This window comes from Vigna unguiculata, chromosome 7, assembly GCF_004118075.2.
Source record: "Vigna unguiculata cultivar IT97K-499-35 chromosome 7, ASM411807v1, whole genome shotgun sequence".
Classification (NCBI taxonomy): Eukaryota; Viridiplantae; Streptophyta; class Magnoliopsida; order Fabales; family Fabaceae; genus Vigna; species Vigna unguiculata.
Genome location: NC_040285.1, coordinates 36,674,772 through 36,692,824, shown reverse-complemented (window position 1 = coordinate 36,692,824; position 18,053 = coordinate 36,674,772). Strand labels below are relative to the sequence as shown.

At 29.5% G+C, this 18,053-nt stretch overlaps 2 protein-coding genes and 1 long non-coding RNA gene across 6 annotated transcripts; 1 reads left to right on the top strand and 2 right to left on the bottom strand.

The window, feature by feature from the left end:
* Nucleotides 1-410: 410 nt before the first annotated feature.
* On the bottom strand, nucleotides 411-10,942 carry LOC114191843 (cysteine-rich receptor-like protein kinase 10). Of its 2 annotated transcripts, none has more exons than XM_028081267.1 (7): nucleotides 10,097-10,942; nucleotides 2,718-2,858; nucleotides 2,497-2,618; nucleotides 2,196-2,406; nucleotides 1,721-1,958; nucleotides 1,451-1,601; nucleotides 411-1,311 (listed from the first exon to the last, which is right to left on the bottom strand). In XM_028081267.1, the coding sequence occupies exons 1-7, from the start codon at nucleotides 10,905-10,907 to the stop codon at nucleotides 976-978; spliced, it is 2,010 nt and encodes a 669-aa protein (XP_027937068.1). In that variant the 5' UTR covers nucleotides 10,908-10,942; the 3' UTR covers nucleotides 411-975. The 2 variants fall into 2 exon arrangements, with proteins under 2 accessions (XP_027937068.1, XP_027937067.1); XM_028081266.1 differs by lacking the exon at nucleotides 10,097-10,942 and adding an exon at nucleotides 2,928-3,883.
* Nucleotides 5,776-7,260, bottom strand: LOC114191844 (cysteine-rich receptor-like protein kinase 25). The gene is made up of 3 exons (XM_028081268.1): nucleotides 6,328-7,260; nucleotides 6,118-6,248; nucleotides 5,776-6,015 (listed from the first exon to the last, which is right to left on the bottom strand). Exons 1-3 carry the CDS (start codon nucleotides 7,112-7,114, stop codon nucleotides 5,998-6,000), a joined length of 936 nt encoding a protein of 311 aa, XP_027937069.1. The 5' UTR covers nucleotides 7,115-7,260; the 3' UTR covers nucleotides 5,776-5,997.
* A 2,281-nt stretch (nucleotides 10,943-13,223) lies between the features above and the next one.
* LOC114191848 lies at nucleotides 13,224-15,759 on the top strand. Of its 3 annotated transcripts, none has more exons than XR_003606026.1 (4): nucleotides 13,224-13,236; nucleotides 13,342-13,378; nucleotides 13,681-13,741; nucleotides 14,998-15,759. It is a non-coding gene; the product is annotated as an uncharacterized LOC114191848 (long non-coding RNA). The 3 variants fall into 3 exon arrangements; XR_003606027.1 differs by lacking the exon at nucleotides 13,224-13,236 and having other exon boundaries at nucleotides 13,288-13,378; nucleotides 14,998-15,234; nucleotides 15,321-15,759; XR_003606025.1 differs by lacking the exon at nucleotides 13,224-13,236 and having other exon boundaries at nucleotides 13,288-13,378.
* The last annotated feature ends 2,294 nt before the right edge of the window (nucleotides 15,760-18,053 follow it).

The following is an 18,053-nucleotide window of genomic DNA, read 5'->3' as shown; positions in this document are numbered from 1 at the left end:
TAGATACATTCATGTTGGTGTCGACGGTACAGTGCTTAACAAGGTTAAAACCAAATTGTTATTGAATTAAATGATGGATTTGAGTAGTTGATGTAAAAAAAAAAGTAAAAAATGAAATTGTTTAGATTAAGAAAAAAAATCATAAAATTATGAAGAAAAATGAAATAAAATTTATAAAAAATTGTAATTAATATGATGTGATTAGTTTAATATATTTGTTTCAATATATATATATATATATATATATATATATATATATATATATATATATATATATATATATTATTATTATTACTTTCTTTGCAAATTTTTGTACTTTGCAGGGGAAAGTTTAACATCCATTTACTTTGTTTTTCGTGATTTTGATCTCGTTTTTTACATTCAGTGTTTTCGGTCTTCATAAGTGCATCTTAAAATCCAAACGGAACGTGATAGAGACATTCTTTCAATAAATAGTTGATTCAAACTCGTACTACACTGAAATGTATCCTAAAAAATGAACAGTGAGTCCTGAATATTCAAACTTCTAGTATGCCCCACCATTAGAATGGGCAACCTCACTTTCCTTGCACAAAGCACGGCTCTTTGAAAGACAGGGGCAACAGTCAAAACTATATATAGGTTCATATTCTGGAACTATAGCATGCATAAATTCTCAGTCCAGACACAGTTTACGTCACAATCATAATTTGAAGTGATCTGTTGCAGTATTGGAGAACTAGATACTTGCATTTGGAAGCACTTCCTTTAACCAGTATAATGCGGCAAGAAACAAGAATCCATCTGGGAATTAACCTTGTGCTTCAAAAACAAGATTGGTCTACATCTTCATCCAGCATGAAGTATATTAGACAGAACCTTTTGAGCCATTTAGGTTTACTATGTATATCCTAGGTACGTTTGAAAGTAACACCATAGTTTGAAAAGACTTGTTGGTACACTGGATTGATTGTAGAAAACATGAAACACAATCCTTTAGCGAGGGTATAATTCCGTAATGGATACTTCATTCACAGACCATGGAATTGAACTGGTGGTAGACTGGTTGGTGGTGGACTGATCAGAGTCAGGCCCTCCGTTAGGACTTCTAGCACGTAGGAAAGATGCTGGTTGTCGGGGCACTGACATGGTAACTGAATAACTGTTCAGCATAAGTGCAATGGTGGCCATTGATGGTCTGTGAGATGGACTCTCCTGTACACACAATAAACCAACATGGATGCATCTATTTACTTCATTTCTTGAATAAGAACCTCGCAGAGTTGGATCCACAAACTCCATAGGTGTTTGTTCCGTCCAATGCTTCCAAGCCTGTAGTAGTTTAATGTTAGTATTTAAACTAGGAATGTCTCATTTCCTCACCCACTGAAATAGTGTGTAACTGAGCATTGAAGCTATAAGTTTGGTACCGGAAGAGTGGAAGAAAAAAAGTACTATTATTTATACTCACAAGACTTAAGAGGTCATCGGCGTGTTTCGATTGATATAAATCAGTATTCTTCTTGCCACTCACAATCTCCAAAACTAAGATACCGAAACTGAACACATCTGATTTCACCGAAAATTGTCCACGCATTGCGTATTCCGGAGGCATGTAGCCACTGAAAAAGCAACAATATAGTCCCCTTGATTGGAAATGAACAATAAACTTTTTGGAAAGGAAATACTTTTTTTTCCTGCTAAAACATAAGACAAGATGAAACATAGACATTAGACTTACAATGTCCCAACAATTCTTCCTGTATTTACTTGAGTCTGATCTGCCTGAAAAATTTTTGCCAAACCAAAATCTGAAATCTTTGGATTCATATTTTCATCCAGTAAAACATTACTGGCTTTTAGATCGCGGTGTATAATTCTAAGCTGGGAATCTTCGTGTAAATAAAGAATTCCTCTGGCAATGCCAACTATAATCTTGTAGCGTTTTGACCAATCTAACTCTCTTTGCTTGACAGGGTCTACAATGTTTGCAAAAATGAAATAACTATATTATCAATAGGAAAGTTACTAAAATTTCCGACAATACAACTATTAACTCCCTTCAACATGACTGCTGTTTAATAAGGATAAAGGTATCATCATGTGAATACAATGAAATGATTCTGCTTGTGAGGTATCATATCAGTCTATTTATCGAAATCAATCACTACACTTATTGAGACATCAGGTAACAAAGGAGTAGAAAAAGTACATACCAAATAGAAAGTGATCAAGGCTTTTGTTTGGTATGTATTCATAGATAAGGATTTTCTCCTGCCCCTCCAAGCAAAATCCTAAAAGTCTCACTAAATTTCTATGCTGAAGTTTGGCTACAAGGGAAGCTTCGTTCCTGAACTCTATTGCACCCTGCAAGGAGGTTGCTGACAACCTCTTCACAGCTATCTCATGTCCGTTAGGGAGGACACCCTAAAAACAATCATTGGAATAGACCAATTAATCACTTTATCATAAAATGAATTATGTGTTATCTGAATTTAGCACAAACATGTTTCATACCTTATAAACCACCCCAAATCCGCCATGGCCAATCTTGTTCTCATCCGAGAATCTGTTTGTGACAGCTTCAACTGTAGCCAAGTCAAATTGCAGGAACTCCACATCAGTAAGATCATCCACAACTACACAGCAAACAAAGACAGAAATAATCAGCAACCAAATTAAAGTCAAGAGAAACAAACTATACAATACAATCACCTTGACCGAGAAAGAGAGATTACTTGAATCCTGGCCCAAAGAATTAATGTATCTTTGGCTTGCCCTCTTACGTAGGAAGCAGACGCCAACAATGAAAAGTACAGCCGCAACAACAATTGGGACAACAATCGCCACAATTACAATTACAGAAATTCTGCTTCTCCCTGCACAGGTTCATCGCTTTCTAAGACAGCCCAGCAACAAAAAATTAATCAAGGAACTGTATTTGATACCTGAAGATGGAGAGAAAAACTGTGGTTGTGTGGAGACAGAGGAAACATTGTAAAACGGGTACAATTCATATCTAACATTACAACCCGGAAGCAGAGACTGTGCACCTTGTTTGCCGTCACAGCAATTAGGAATGGCACTGATGGCGCTTTCGAAGCACATGGTGCATAAAGAAGTGGACAAATCGGGCGTGCATTGGACCAGTGTGTAGAGCTTCATTGAGCTCGTGACATTCGCTTCTTTTGTAGCAAAATTTTTCCCCGAATTGAGGGCTTCTTGTTTCGCATCATTCAACGTGGAGACAAGAATTTTGTTGAACTGTGAGTGGTCCGACTCAGGGACGCTTTGCACATTGAACAAGTTAAACCGAGGGACTACGTCGTTGAGGCGGGAGTTGTTGGAGTAGCGCAGCATGCACTCGTCGTACCAGATAATGGACTCTGTCTGGTTGGTGCAGAACTGTGTGATCTTTTTTGTAGCGGCGGCGACGCAGTCGTGACACCCGGAGGGGGTGACATCGCCGCGGCAGAGGAAGAGTCCCTTGACCTCTCCGGGGGCTCCGAGAGAGATGGTGGTGCGGTAGAAACCGTCGTGGAGGGTGGCGTTGGAGACGAGGGATGAGAGAAGGAGGTTCAAGTTGGTTTGAAATGTTGTGTTGGGTAGGTAAAAGGATTCATCTGTGCAGGCATGGATGGTATATGTCGGTGCAGCTTCACTTGCACAGATTAGGAACAGAAACAGGGAGAGAATTATAAGCAAGTGGGTTGAAGAGGATTTCAAGATGCACATCTCGGAGAGAATCAGTGAGGTAAGCAATAACTAACTGTTTTTTTCTTTTCTATGGAAATAGATTCTGTTGTTGCGTTTAATCTTTCAACATGTTTGATAGATGACGAAGGTGTGTTTACTGAGGAGACGCGAGTCTTCACGTCAAAAGGGAACCACCACCACAAATGCTTGCTTGCGACAAGTCAATGTGTTTTAATCTGAAACTTCTTCTGTTCAGTCTTAAAATAATTGATTTTTTTAACATTTGAAAACAACTTTAATTTGAGGTGTTATTTTTTAAATTGTTTTTTAATTTTTAATTTTTTTATTTTTAAATCAATTAAAAAACAATACCTCAAGTTAAAAAGAAAATTATCAAAATTTGATTATTAATATATAATTATTTTAACAAAAATAATAACAATAAAAATGATATATTGGAACAAATTTTTTACGTCCTAAGTATATGTGCCACTAATACTTTATTTTCTTATTTTTGTCAAAACTTATATTATGATTTTCATTTTTCTACTCCTTTTATTTTTTTGATATAATTTAATATAGATTATTGATTTTTGAATTATTAATGGTTGATAAAAAAAATTTAACAAAGTTTTAACAAATTTTCTTATTTAGGTAAAAAAATAATTTTATTATTTTATTTTAGTTAAAAAAATAAAAATTTAATTTTGTTAATACCATTCTCAACATTATTCATCTCTTTTATAATATCTAATGTTGGTTTTGTTTAGATGGTAGAAGGAACAGATACCACGAATATGCATTATTGAAGTGGAGAGTAGTTTGTTGGTCTTCAAAAATTGATTATTCACCTCTTCAATCCGTGTTCAACCTATGTTGTTCTTATTGAACCCCTTTTTATCTAAAAAAAATCCTTGTGTTGACAAAATATATTTTCCTTTTTTAAAAAATTGTGAAAGCTCAACAAATAATTAAATTGGCAACTGTGTTTTTAAACTTGTCCAGCATAATGAATTTAGATTTGCCTTTACAGTATATTTTATTATTTAATTATTATCATTTCACCAATTTTATTTGCACTATTTCCCACTTTTTATTATAAATTTTGTAATATTTACATATCTTATCGGTCTATTAAATTTATAACAGAGTGATGGCATTTAAAAAAATAAAAAATAAAAGTATAAATTACACCTTTTGAAAGAAAATTAATTAGTTATTAAATGTCTAAAAGTAAAAATTATTTATATTTCATTATGTTCACATTTTGATTCTTAATTTTATCATTTAATAAATAATTAGTTTTTTAATTAAAAATGACTATTTTATATTTTTGTTATTTAATAATATTTTTGTTAAATTTAACTGTTTGATTTATCTAATTTTTTTTAAACTAAAATAAATAGTTTTAATAAAAAAAGTATCTACAAAAATAAAAAAAAATATTTATATTTTTTAAAATTCAAAAAAAAACGAATCACTAATAATAATAACAATAAATAATTAATAATTGCAAATAAATCTTGAAATTTTAAATAATGATTAATCAATTTAGTTACTGTATCTTTAAAAGTAAAAATGCATCTCTAAATAATTCGCGGTAAAATGTATAACTAATTTTTTAGTATATAATTTGCTGTTGAATAATAAATCAAATTATATATATTTTATGAATCAAGAAAAAAACAAATTTTTATGCAGATTACATAAGTGAATTACAAAAGTTCTGAGTTTGATTTTTATAGCAAGTCTTAATGTTGTGATTATGTTTTCCATATTCATTATATGTTCTTTTTTTTTTATGATTTATGAAGTATATTTCAAGTTCACCCCTTAAATATATCAGTTTGAACCGTTTTTATTTCTATTTTTTTTCTTTGTTTTGTGTGTGATATATCTGAATTTATAAGAATCCAACATGGTTATTTACCTATTTATTCCTATACGGAATGCATATTCTCATTTTATAATTGCAAATTTCAGATGAACACATTGATTATTAATGAATTCTTCACCAACATTTGAAGAATTTAATGGCCCATTTCTTAATGGGTAGTGAATTTTATATCAAAAAAAAAAATATATATATATATATATATATAATAAAAACTCACCAAGATAAATAAAAATAAAAATTGATGATTACTAATACAACTTCCTAACCACTGCACTATCTATCCGATATCAATAATCAAGGTTGTTTTGCATTACGTCCTTCCTAATTAAGCACATAAAATTCAAATATTCAGCATTAACAATATTGCATTCCCATTACTATCTCTTGTCTCCAACCTTTGCTATTCTTTGCAGCATCAGTCTCATCTACACCTCAGAATAATTCTGTTTTTCAACCCCAAAATCAAACAGTCAGCAACATCGACCACAACACGAAACTATCAAACAATTACTTAAATTGGAATCCAAGAATTCAAGTTTTGTTACCGTTTGCTTCCACAATTGTATCACACTCTTTGCTTGCTTTCTCATGACAGTACATATCCCAAAAGCGAAAAGCACCATCGCAGCAACAACAGGGATAACAAATGTAAGAATCACTTCAACACCACTCCGTCCTGGGCAAACGTCAATACAATTCAATCACTCACTCCTCAAAATCAAATAAGCACAATTTACTACTTACTAACTCTGTACCTGAAGGACGAGGTTTCACAATCGGTGGGGTCAATGTGTTGTTATTGCTGCTGTAAAATGGATACACTTCATATCTGATATTGCATCCAGGAAGCAACACTCTTGCCCCTCGTTTCCCATCACAGCAATTCGGAACAGACGCAATGGCGCTGCTAAAACACATCCTGCAATCGAACAATGACAAATCTGGCGTGCACTGCACTAACCCATAAAGGGTCACCGAACGCGTGAGGTTCACTTCCCCTGTCGCAAATTTCTTATTTTCCGAATTCTTAGCTTTCGTTGCCAGGGAATTCAGCAATCCCGCAAGCAGCTCGTTGAATCGGTCAAGGTTAATGCCAGTCACGTTTTTGGAATCAGACATGTCCACTCCGGGTACGATGTTGTTGAGGTATTGGTTGGAGTAGCGTACCATGCACACGTCGTACCAGATTATGGCCTCCTTATCAACCGGGCACCGGCGCTTTAGGTCCGCTGCTGCAGCGGTGACGCAGTCGTGGCAGGCGGCGGCGAGGGTGTCGCCGCGGCAGAGGAAGAGGCCCTTGACGGAGTTGGGGGTTTCGGTGGCAATTGTTGTTTTGTAGAATTGGGTGGCTTCGGTGGCCTTGGAAGAAAGGGAAGAGAGGAGGAGGTTGAGGTTGGTTTGGAATGTGGTGTTTGGTTGGTTTGTGGTAGAGTGTGTGCAGACATGGGAACTGTATATTGGCGTTGCTTTGGTTGAAAAGAAGAAGGAACTGAAGAGGAAGAAGAAAACTGAGGGAATTGCTGAGTAGTTGGAATGAGGCATGTTGGTGATGTTGGTTTAGAGAAGGATTTGCAGTTCGTGAATTATTGTTTTTCCTATGTTTATGTTTGTAATAGTTTGTTTGAGAACCTAGTGCTTCTGGATCAGGGTAAACAGTGACGTCAGTACATACATAGAGGGAAGGGGTTTGAATAGTAAAATGAAAAAGAATTTCTACGTTCACAAACACACGAAAAAATAAAAGAAAAAAAGAAGCAAAGTCTGTGTCCAATCATTTTAAGCATAGGTGGTGGAAATAATTTGGTGTGAGGACAAATGAGGGTTCGGTTTCGTTGGCCATGATGACGAAAAAGAAAGGATCAATTGTTGAGAAAGATGGCAAACGAGAAGACTTAGATGTGAGCTGAAGTCAAAGACCATTAAATATCTTAAAAATAATTTAATTAGCCACGGATTGGCATGTTTCCACAAGTTTCTTCTAAACTTTTTTGTGAAAGGGAGAAATAAAAACCAAAAACTCGTATGGAATCAGCATATATATTAATTACTTTAAAAAAGTAATTATTTTTTTTATTTTTATATTTTATATGTAAGTTTTAATTTATACAAAGAGTTTAAAAAAAATAATTACCAGAAACTCGTATATAAATATACCCAAGTAAAATTAGGTTACAAATAATTCGATTTTTATGACCTATGTCCTTGTGTTCTGGATCGCGTTATCTTTGAAGTAGGAGTAGAGAACAGTCAAATGACAAACGCCTCTACACATTTTTTTTTTTCTCACATGGATAAGAATTTATGGTTTTATTTTCTAAAAACATTTATCCAAAAATAACTTATTTTCATTTTTTGTATGAGAAATTTAAGTATGGAATCTAATATTGTCCTCTAGTAATTACGTTGTCTTGAAAAATTTTAATAATAAATTTATTAATAGAAAGAACACATATTTTATTAAATTTGTCACCAAATAATTTTTTTTTTCTTGAAATGCTTAACTTTTTAATGTGAGAAATATCTTTAAACATTAGTTATGTTTGGGAGGCAGTGTACTGATAATACTTTATACTTATTTGGCGTGTTTTTATTTAAATGAAAAGAAACAAATAAAAATAAGAAAAATATTTCAATCTTTATGAACATTGGCCAAAATAGTATGCCCGCTACCTTTCAGAAGTTTATTAAGTTGCTAATGAATAATACAACCAATCTTTATTAAACCTGCATAAATTACATCTTTTAAATAATTTTTTGTGTTAAAGGTGTGTTCTTTTTTATAGATCGATTTAGAGGAGGGAAAAAGGAAAAAATTGGGATAATTTGAGAATGAAATTAATATTGTTTCTTTTAAGAGATTTGAATCTGATTTTTGAATAGATTAAGAAGTGAAGTCAGTGAAAATTTATAAGTGATTTGATTGAAGTGATAGATAAAAAAATTTAATAAATAAAAAATAAAAAATATTAAATTGTTCTTGATGTTAAAAATATGAAATGAATTTTAGATGAGTTAATTTCTTTTAACATTATTATTCATTAATTTTGAAAAAAAAATATTTATTTTTAAATAATCCCTTATTTTTTGAAAAAGAAATATTTAGATATTAATGATTATTGTGAAGAAAAAAAGCTACTTTTTTATGATATAATTAATATTTAATTCGAAAACATTTTTTATCTTTTAAAATTAGGATAGTGAGAAATACATTTTACAAATAGAGTATGTGTCTAAATATTGATCATAGAAATTAGAAAAAAAAAATAGTGCATATTTGTATAATGAACATACTTAAGCTCTGAAGGAAAAATGTAAACCATAGAATAGTAAAGAGTGGTAGTGTCCATGATAGACAAATAATTTTAAATGAGAATGTTTTTGTAAAAATAAATCTTTACCCCAAATCTCTTTGCATGAGGGAATATGGCATGAAGGATGAATCCTGCATTTTCACTCTCTCCTTCACCTGTAAATCAATTAAAAAAAAACAAAAAAAAAAAATCCTTTAAATTGGCATATGCTCTTCCTTTCACATAGTTTAACAAACAAAATTTAACAAACTTTGATAAACTACTTCTTTAAATAAAAAATGTATTACTTTATTACTTCATTTTAGTTAAAAAATAAAAAATTAATCTATTGAATTTTATTTATGAAAATTTTATCAAATTTGTAAAAAAAACAATAATTTGTTAAAAGATAATTTTCCATCCATTTAAAACAACATGGCCTTAAAAAAATCAACTAACAAGATATGCAAAATAACGCCCCTTTACATTTAGTCTGATTTTATTTTATTTTCAATTTTAAACAAATATTACTAGGCTTCATCAAATTTTAAATATTTTACTTCATAAATTTGATTACTTTTAATTGAATTTCTCTTAAAAAAAGTTGTTATATTTGAGTGTTCTAAATATTATTTTCTAGTTATCAAACTATCCCATACCAAAATGATCCTATAAATTATATGACAAAGAAGAAAATAGTTGCCAAATTACCCCTAATTCAGTAGGATAACAAGATCGAGTACTCTCTACAATATGATTAATTGTTTTCAAGTTACATCAGAATGAGAAACTCTTTTTGTTAAGGCATCTCTGTATAATTAGAAGCAATAGTCTTGCTCTGTCCAGAGCTTATTGAAGTATAAATGTCTGCAGCGATTCTTGGTTTCAAGACTTTTTGTTTGCGTATCTGCAGAAACTTGAAACGATTCTTCTTCCCTGCTCTTTCCACTTAAGAACCAAATACCCACCACAGCCAAGTCACACTAATTGAAACAAAAGTTGCAGTTGCTATCTCTGATGAGACGCCTCTTTTTCCTGCTTCACCTAAAGACAGAAAAACAGATCATTAAGTTCAGTTAATTGTAACGTTAATACATGAGTCCGTAATCTACCACATTACTTGTGTTTTTTTTCCTTGTTAACCTAATCTGACCTAAATCATTTATTCGCATGTTGTTCTAGTTTCAATTCATAACTCTAAAACACTTTAAAGAACTGTAATATGTAGCAATACCTTTTTTGATGGTAGAAGTTGTTGGACTAACATTTGCTTCAGGTGGCGGAGAATCCATTCTGTAGAAAGGATAGAGCTCATACCTAAAGTTACAACTTGGATACAAAACTCTTCCTCCTTGGCTTCCAGGACAACACCATGAAAGATCCCCTATCACATCACTGAGACACTTTCTGCAATCTTGGGGTGACAAATCCGGTGTGCACTGAGTCAGACAATAGAGGGTCTGAAACCCAGAGATCTTAGCTTGTTTTGTGGCGTATAACTTAGCACCGTTAGAAGAATTCGCTGCCTCGTCTGCGGTTTCATTCAAGGTGGTGTACAACAAGCGCAAGAAGCTTTTTGTGTCGGAAATGTTGGCGGTGTTCCGCAGACGCATTCTGGGTCTCGTCTCCACCGTGGAGAAAAAGTCCCTGTTGGAATATCGAACCAAACATTCGTCGTACCAAATTATAGCGCTTTTTGCAAACTTGCATGTATCTGTGTTTTGATTGCTGAGTCTTTGGGTCGCGTTCAGGACACACTGTTGACAAAGTTGAGGGGGCACGTCGCCGCGGCAGAGGAAGAGACCGTAAACTGTGTCGGAGGGGCTTCCGCCGGATACGGTGGCGTTGCGAAATTCGGTGTTTCGGGTGGAGTTGGATAGAAAAGACAAGAGGGTGCTGAGGTTGACTTGGAAAGTGGTGTTGGAGGTGAAGGTTTCGTTGGTTGTGCAATTTTGGCGAAGGAAAATAGGAACATCTGTTGCGTGGACAGTGGTAAAGATAAGAAATATGAAGAGGAGAGCATGTTTGAAGGAAAGACGGGCCATGTCGTGACGTTGTTACTATTGTATTTAGTTTGGTTGTGTAAAAATGCGAAGTTGGGAGCGCTGGATTGTTGATTCAATCCATACAATTGACCACAAAACACGTGGTGGCATTCTACTTTTCTTGATGCATGTCAAGTCAATGAAGCAAGTCAAGCTACTTAAACAAGATTAAACATTAATATTGTGTTTATTTTAAATATATTATTTTGATTCTCTTCAAATTAAGATATATCACCATTGAGAACAAGTATAGAAATATTTAGTTTGATAAAATTAATTTTGACATAGTTATTTCAAACTATTAATCACAGTTATGATGTACGTTTAAATTAATCCCAAATATAACTTGCATTTAAATCGAAATTAGCATGTCATACTAGAAAAAAATTTGACGCTAAACATGTTTAATTGAGTTTTTTTCACAAGGAGATATAGATAATTTAAAAAAAAAAAGGTTTTTCCTATCTTAAAATTAATTTATATATTTTAACTTATGAATAAATTATTTTTCATTTTTCATTTTTCATTTTAAATTTTTTATAAAAATTTCGATAAAAAATTTAAACATAAACAAATACAAGTAATATAATATAAATAATTTTATAATTAAAAGAATAAATGAATGAATTATTTTTCATCAATTAACCAATTAATCAAATATATATATATATATATATATATATATATATATATATATATATATATATATATATATATAACACTCTCCAATTTAAAATAGATAAATTTGGATTCTTAAAAGACGATGAATGGAATGTTTAACTCATTATAAAGATATGTTATTATAGAAATATGTAGTTAAAAATTTCTTGTAATTTCGAGCAAATAATTTATGTAGACTAATATGAGTTTAATAAATAGAAAGATTTATTATGTTTTGTCTTCTAACGTTAGTTTGAATTTCTTTTCATAATAAGAATATCAACTTCTAATATATAAGGGATGTTAGTCAAGTGTTTTGTTTCTTGTCAAGATAATCTAACTATATCAGATTTGATCTAGTGCTTGTTATGTTATATAGGAAATTAGTGAAGAATGTCTCATACAACCTTTAATAAATTTACAGACAACCTTGAAATACCAACTAGATTAAATGCAGCACAAAGGTGTAACATTAAATGAATATGGAGATCTGAACAACATATTATAGATCTGTTAGAGTATGATGCTTGATTACAAATTTAAATTTATGCTTGATTAAAATCAAAACTTTGGACCTGATGTAACTTTGTAGTCACTCTATATAAGAGTACTTTGATTACTAAACAGGAAAGTTAATTAAATTTTGTTAAGTTTAATCTATGATGTTTACAATAAATAAATGTTTTTGTAATAAGATAACACAACTTAAAAAACTTTATATATATATATATATATAATTCTTTTCTGGTAAAAAAAAAAAGGATACTAGTTATCTATTATTTGATCATGAATTCAATTTCACGGATGATTATTTTTATTATTTTTACTTTTAATAATAATAATGATAGATGGAATTTAGAATATCACTATAAAATGTCAAATTACATAAGAATGTCTAACATGAACATTTAATTAATTTAATTAAAAAAATCAAATATCATCTTGGAATTTATATTGAAAAGCAATATATTATTATAATTTACTTAAAAATTATCTTTAAATTAAGTGTATAAAATTTAATTTTTTTATTAAGGAGTTTAGGATATTTGTCAACAAAATTCAGTATTAATGTCTTTTTTTCTTGAATTTCGAGCTTTTATTTTTAATTATTTATGTTTAAGGCTATAAGTAAATTATTTTAATTAAATCCCATAATTCCTAATTTTTTTTCTATTCTTCAATTTATAGACTCCTTTTAAAATCAAGGGTATTCAATTTCACGTATCTAAATATAATAACTATAATAATAAATGTGGATAATGCTCTAGTTTCTGTTTTTAATTAATATTTAAAAACAAATAAAGACTTTTAGATAATTATTAAGGATAATCTTGAAATTACCTTTTCAGTCTAATTGCATTCCTTGTTATAGAAATTATGAGCGAGGTGGAGGAAATCTCTCCAAGTGCATTTTTGTGTCATATATAATTAGAAATTTGCACACCATTGTGTTGCTGCTTTTTCACGCCTAATTTACTGTTCATGTCTAATCTACTATATATCTAAGAAATTCTTAGTGTAGGTAAATTACTGAAATAGACATTTTAATTTATTGACACGTGGTTGAAATTGAGGGTATTTTTGTCTTTTTGATGTGGTTATCTTTTTTAAATATTGATTGACGTTGTCAGCAGCATCCTTCTTCTCCAAGGCAATCACCTTTCTTCAGGTTAGCTTTTTTCTTCTTCAATCCTTCTTCTTTCTTCTTCTTCATATCAAGTTAGGTTTTCGTTTTTTTTTTAATTTCCGGTTTGTTGTTGTTGAACGTTGACAGTAGGGTTTTCTTCTCCCAAGCAATCAACTTCGTCGAGGTAATTTTTTTTTCTTTCGTTTTCCTTCTTCTTCTTCTTCTATTTTCCTTCTTCTTCTTCTTCTTCTTCTTCTGTTTTCCTTCTTCTTCTTCAATCCTTCTTCTTCCTTCTTCCTCATACCAACTTAAGTTTTTTTTCTATTTATTTTTGTTGATTGACAGAAGTTTTGGTTGGTGTAGGTCATTTTTTCTTCTATTTCTTAATTTATTCTTTTTACTTCTATTTCTTAATTTATTCTTTTTTCTTCAAGGATCTTTTTTCTTTCTTCTTCTTACTCTGTTATTTTTTTTACTTTGTGAAAGATTTAATTTTTGCAAGGCAATCGGTAGGATCTTCTTCTCCGAGGCAATCAACTTCGTCGAGGTAATTTCTTTTTTCTTCTTTCGTATTCCTTATTCTTCTTCTTCAATCCTTCTTCTTTCTTCTTCCTCATACCAACTTAAGTTTTTTTTTGTTCTGTTTGTTGTTGTTGTTGTTGTTGTTCTATTATTTTTTTGTTTACTTCGTGAAAGATTTAATTTTTGCAATGTGTTTCGTTTTGAAGAAAACGCTGATGTTTTTATTTTTAGAAGGTATTTTTTAACAAAATCTTGAACATGTTTTGTTGTTGTTGTATTTATTTTTTTATACTTGATACATCTATTACTGTGGGTTGAAGAAAAGGTTCAACTTTTCGTTTTTAGAAAGTATTTTTGAACAAAAAGAATGAGTGAGGATGATGATGTTATTGTTGGTGGTCTTCTTTTCTTTTCTTTTTTTCGTCTATTTGTGGTTTGTTTTTGAGATTTGTTTGTTGTTCTTCATTGTGTTATTTTTTTTACTTCTTTTGTGGTCCTTCTTCTTTATAAAAGGTTATGTTTTTGTAATTTGTTTTCTGTTAAATATGTTGTAGCAGTGGGTTAGTATTTATTGAAAGCTATGTTCATATTTCTCTGTTATTTTTTATGGTGTTATTTATTTTTCTTTTAATTCTTATGTGTTCCTTCTTCTTTTTATCATGAAAGGTTTAATTTTTTTGTGGTTTTTTGTGATGAAGATGGTGTCCTCTGGATTAGTACGTTTTAATAGTTGGTTAAAGTCAGTAGCTTGAGTTTTCTTTCTCCTCCTTCATGGTCTTCTTCTACTTTTGTTTTCTACTTTTTCTACTTCTTCTTTTTTCATTGTTTTGAAGAAAAGCTTGAACCTTTTGTTTTTTCATTGTTTTGAAGAAAAACTTAAACCTTTTGTTTTCATGAAGTATATTTACTATTTTTTGTTTTTAATATCATTATTGTGTGTTTAGTTGCTTTTTTGATGTCTATGGTTGTAGATTGAATAAAGGGTAAGATTTTTTGTAATGTGTACGGTTGTGGATTGAAGAAAAAGTATGACTGAAATGAAGATGTCTATGTTTCTGTCTTGATTTTTGTACATGTTTTTCTTGATGGTGTTGTTCTCTATGCTTCATGTCTCCCAATTCTGTCCTTACCATTTTACAATTTTACAGCTATATCATATCTTGGTTTGGGTTTTATGTATTTTGCTTTCAAATGTTTGATCTTTGCAGAAAACCTTTTTTTTATGTCTCTTCAAGAAAAGGCGTTTCATTTATCTGTGTGCTTATTTTTCTTTTTCTGTAGCCATTTGAAATGCCGGGGAGATGGTGTTTGTTGTTAAAATAACACATAGAAGGTACATGTTACGATTTATTGTTTCATTTGATGAATGTACTTTTCTTTCTATTTATTTAATTTATTAACTTTTTAGTTGCTTCTTGGTTGTTCTTCTTTTCTTCTTTCTGTTTGATGGCTTTCATGCACGGGAAGTGTAAAACCTCTTTGGGAGATGGTTTTTGAATATTTCTGGCATGTGTTTAGGTGACGAAATTTTATTGTGTATTTTTCAGGATTTTTCATGTTTTGCAGCTTCTTGGACTGATATCATTTGTTGACGTTGTCTGCAGATTAAATCTTGATGAAATAATTGTGGGTGAGGCTGATATTGTTGATTGTGGCCAACATGATTTTGATCACTACAACAATTATCATTGTTTCCCACACTAAATCTCAATCCATGTAGTTCAATTTTAATTTTTTTTTTGGCTATCGTGTTACTTTTTTCCTAACCATGGCATTATATGATTTATGGTTTGTAATGCTTCTTTAGTGTTTATAGTCACTTAAGTGTTTGTGTTCATTGGTTGTTGCAACCGATAGTTCTAGGAGTTGAATTTACCTTCGATTGATTGAATTTGGTACCTAAACGGTTAAAGGCAGTTGAAGACATTTTAGATTGTGGTTTGAGTAACAAAGGTGTATGAGATAATGCTATCTTTGATGTTTAGACTTGGTTGATTGTATACTTACATGGTTAGCATTGAATTTTAATTCATCATATGCTAAATAAATGTACCATTAAATTCTTATTTTATTTCTGTTGTAATTATGTTAAACATAATAAATATTTATATTCAAAATCTTTCATATCTTTAAAAACTTTCATATTATACAAGTTATTGTTATTATTATTGTTATATCAATTTTCTTATTGCAAATTAAAAGAAATAGATTCAATTATTGAAAAAAAAAATAAAACCGCTATCTTATATAACTACAAATAAATACAATAAAAATAATACAACAAATTAAAACAAAAGGTCCATTATTATTGTTTACAATGGAATCACAATAGGATTTCAAAAAACATAAAAAAAACTTATCATATATTGTTTACGGGTCATATTGCACCAGATATATACTATTAACTATAACAATAACAAAAAATATACAATTTATTTTAATATAGTATATAACTCTTAATTTTATTATTATTTATAATAATTGTGCTATTAAATGTAGAGTATATTTATCTTATTAATCGACCCTTCTATAATAAGTAATATTATATTATACAAAGTAAATGATTATTTAATTTAAATAATTATTAAAAATGTATTCTTTTTCAAATCTTTAATTAATTGATATTTCTATAATAAAAAATATTATACATTTTATAATTATACCTAATAATCGTTTTAATAACTGTATAACACATTTCTTTTATTAATGGAATTTTTTATAATAGTTAATCTTATGCTAGGTAAATTATTATTTTTATAACTACTAAATCAATCATAATATCACAGAAATATAATTTAAGCATTCAAAGTAAAATAAGTTTATTATAGTTAATCATAGTGACACTTCATAATAAATAATGTCAAATTTGAATAAAAAGATTTATAATTGATTTGACCATACGTTATCATGAAAATAACTATTTATAATTAATTTCAATTAATTTCACAATACTTTATAATGGAACGAAAAAAAAAAAACTACTTCAATGAAATAACCTATCTACAGTAAACAAATTAACACAAAATATTAGACTATCATTGAACCAAATTAATAGACATACTGAACCAAGTTAATAGACATACTGAGTATAGTATTAGAAAACTGATTTACTAAATCTAAAGGGCCTCCACCAAATCAAACTGCAGAGTATTGAAAAGACACCTAATAAGTATTGTTCGCCGCCAAAATCAAATCCATCTTATTGATTCTGAAAATATAATGATTTGACCACTATTAATAATATATTGGAATAATTAATAGTTAAATGTTGTCAAATAATAACAATTAATCATCAATTATACAATACAAAATAACTAATATATCATTTCATGTTAATTATACGAAATATATTTTTCCTAATATAAACTGATTATTTTCAATTAACACAAATCTACATTAAATATAAAAAATAACTAACAAAAATATATCATGGTAATTATAGAAAAAATATTTTTTCTAATATAAACCGATTATTTTCAATTAACACAAATATATATTTAAATATAAAAAATAACTAACAAATATTATAACAAAAACATATTACAATGTCATATTTACTTAATCACGTTATTGTTATTGATTATATTGAATAATTTAGCTAATATAAATTTATTATTGTCAATAACCCAAATGATTATTTAAATAATATATTTATCACTACATGAATATCCAGATCAATAAGTACACAAGTTAAATTATTATTCTCATAACTGTATAATAGATTTATTAGTTTTATTGAATTTCATATATATTGAATACATTTACAATATATCAATCATAATATTGCAAAAAATAATTTATGCATTTAAAATAACAATATTACAATATCTATTTTGTTATTATTATTTGAATCGATAAATATATTTTATTATAAATTATTACTTTAATTATTACTCAACAAATTTTGAATCAATATGTATTGAATATATTTATTATATTTTATTTACAATGTCAGTTTTAATATTATTTTACAACGTTATTTGTATAGTAAGCATTTTACTGTGTGAATAAGTTATCTTTTCAAGATTTGGCCAAAATTTGTGGTTCAAGGGAGTATTATATGGTAACAAGTAAAATCAGGATATAGAATGTTAACATATCCAGAGTGTTATATGGTAATAGGCTATCTTACTCTTTTATAAAAATTGGGTTTATTGCAAAAATATTGGTCGATTCCACTTTTACTTTTATGATTTCTTGCTGTTCATCTTACCAAAATGATAAAGCTGTATTTAGTTATTTCTATTTTAAATTTGTATCAATTTAACCTTTTGAAAGTGATAATTAATTTATTTTTAAATGGGATTGAGAATATTTCAAGGATTAAAACATTTATT

Excerpts from the sequence above, each read along its gene's own strand:
- LOC114191844 (XM_028081268.1), bottom strand. The coding sequence starts at position 7,114 with ATGCCTCATTCCAACTACTCAGCAATTCCCTCAGTTTTCTTCTTCCTC. Across the intron at positions 6,249-6,327 it reads TGTGAAACCTCGTCCTTCAG|GACGGAGTGGTGTTGAAGTG; the intron begins GTACAGAGTTAG and ends ACGTTTGCCCAG.
- LOC114191843 (XM_028081267.1), bottom strand. The coding sequence starts at position 10,907 with ATGGCCCGTCTTTCCTTCAAACATGCTCTCCTCTTCATATTTCTTATC. Across the intron at positions 2,859-10,096 it reads AACTTCTACCATCAAAAAAG|GGAGAAGCAGAATTTCTGTA; the intron begins GTATTGCTACAT and ends GAACCTGTGCAG. Across the intron at positions 1,959-2,195 it reads CCTTGATCACTTTCTATTTG|ACCCTGTCAAGCAAAGAGAG; the intron begins GTATGTACTTTT and ends CAAACATTGTAG.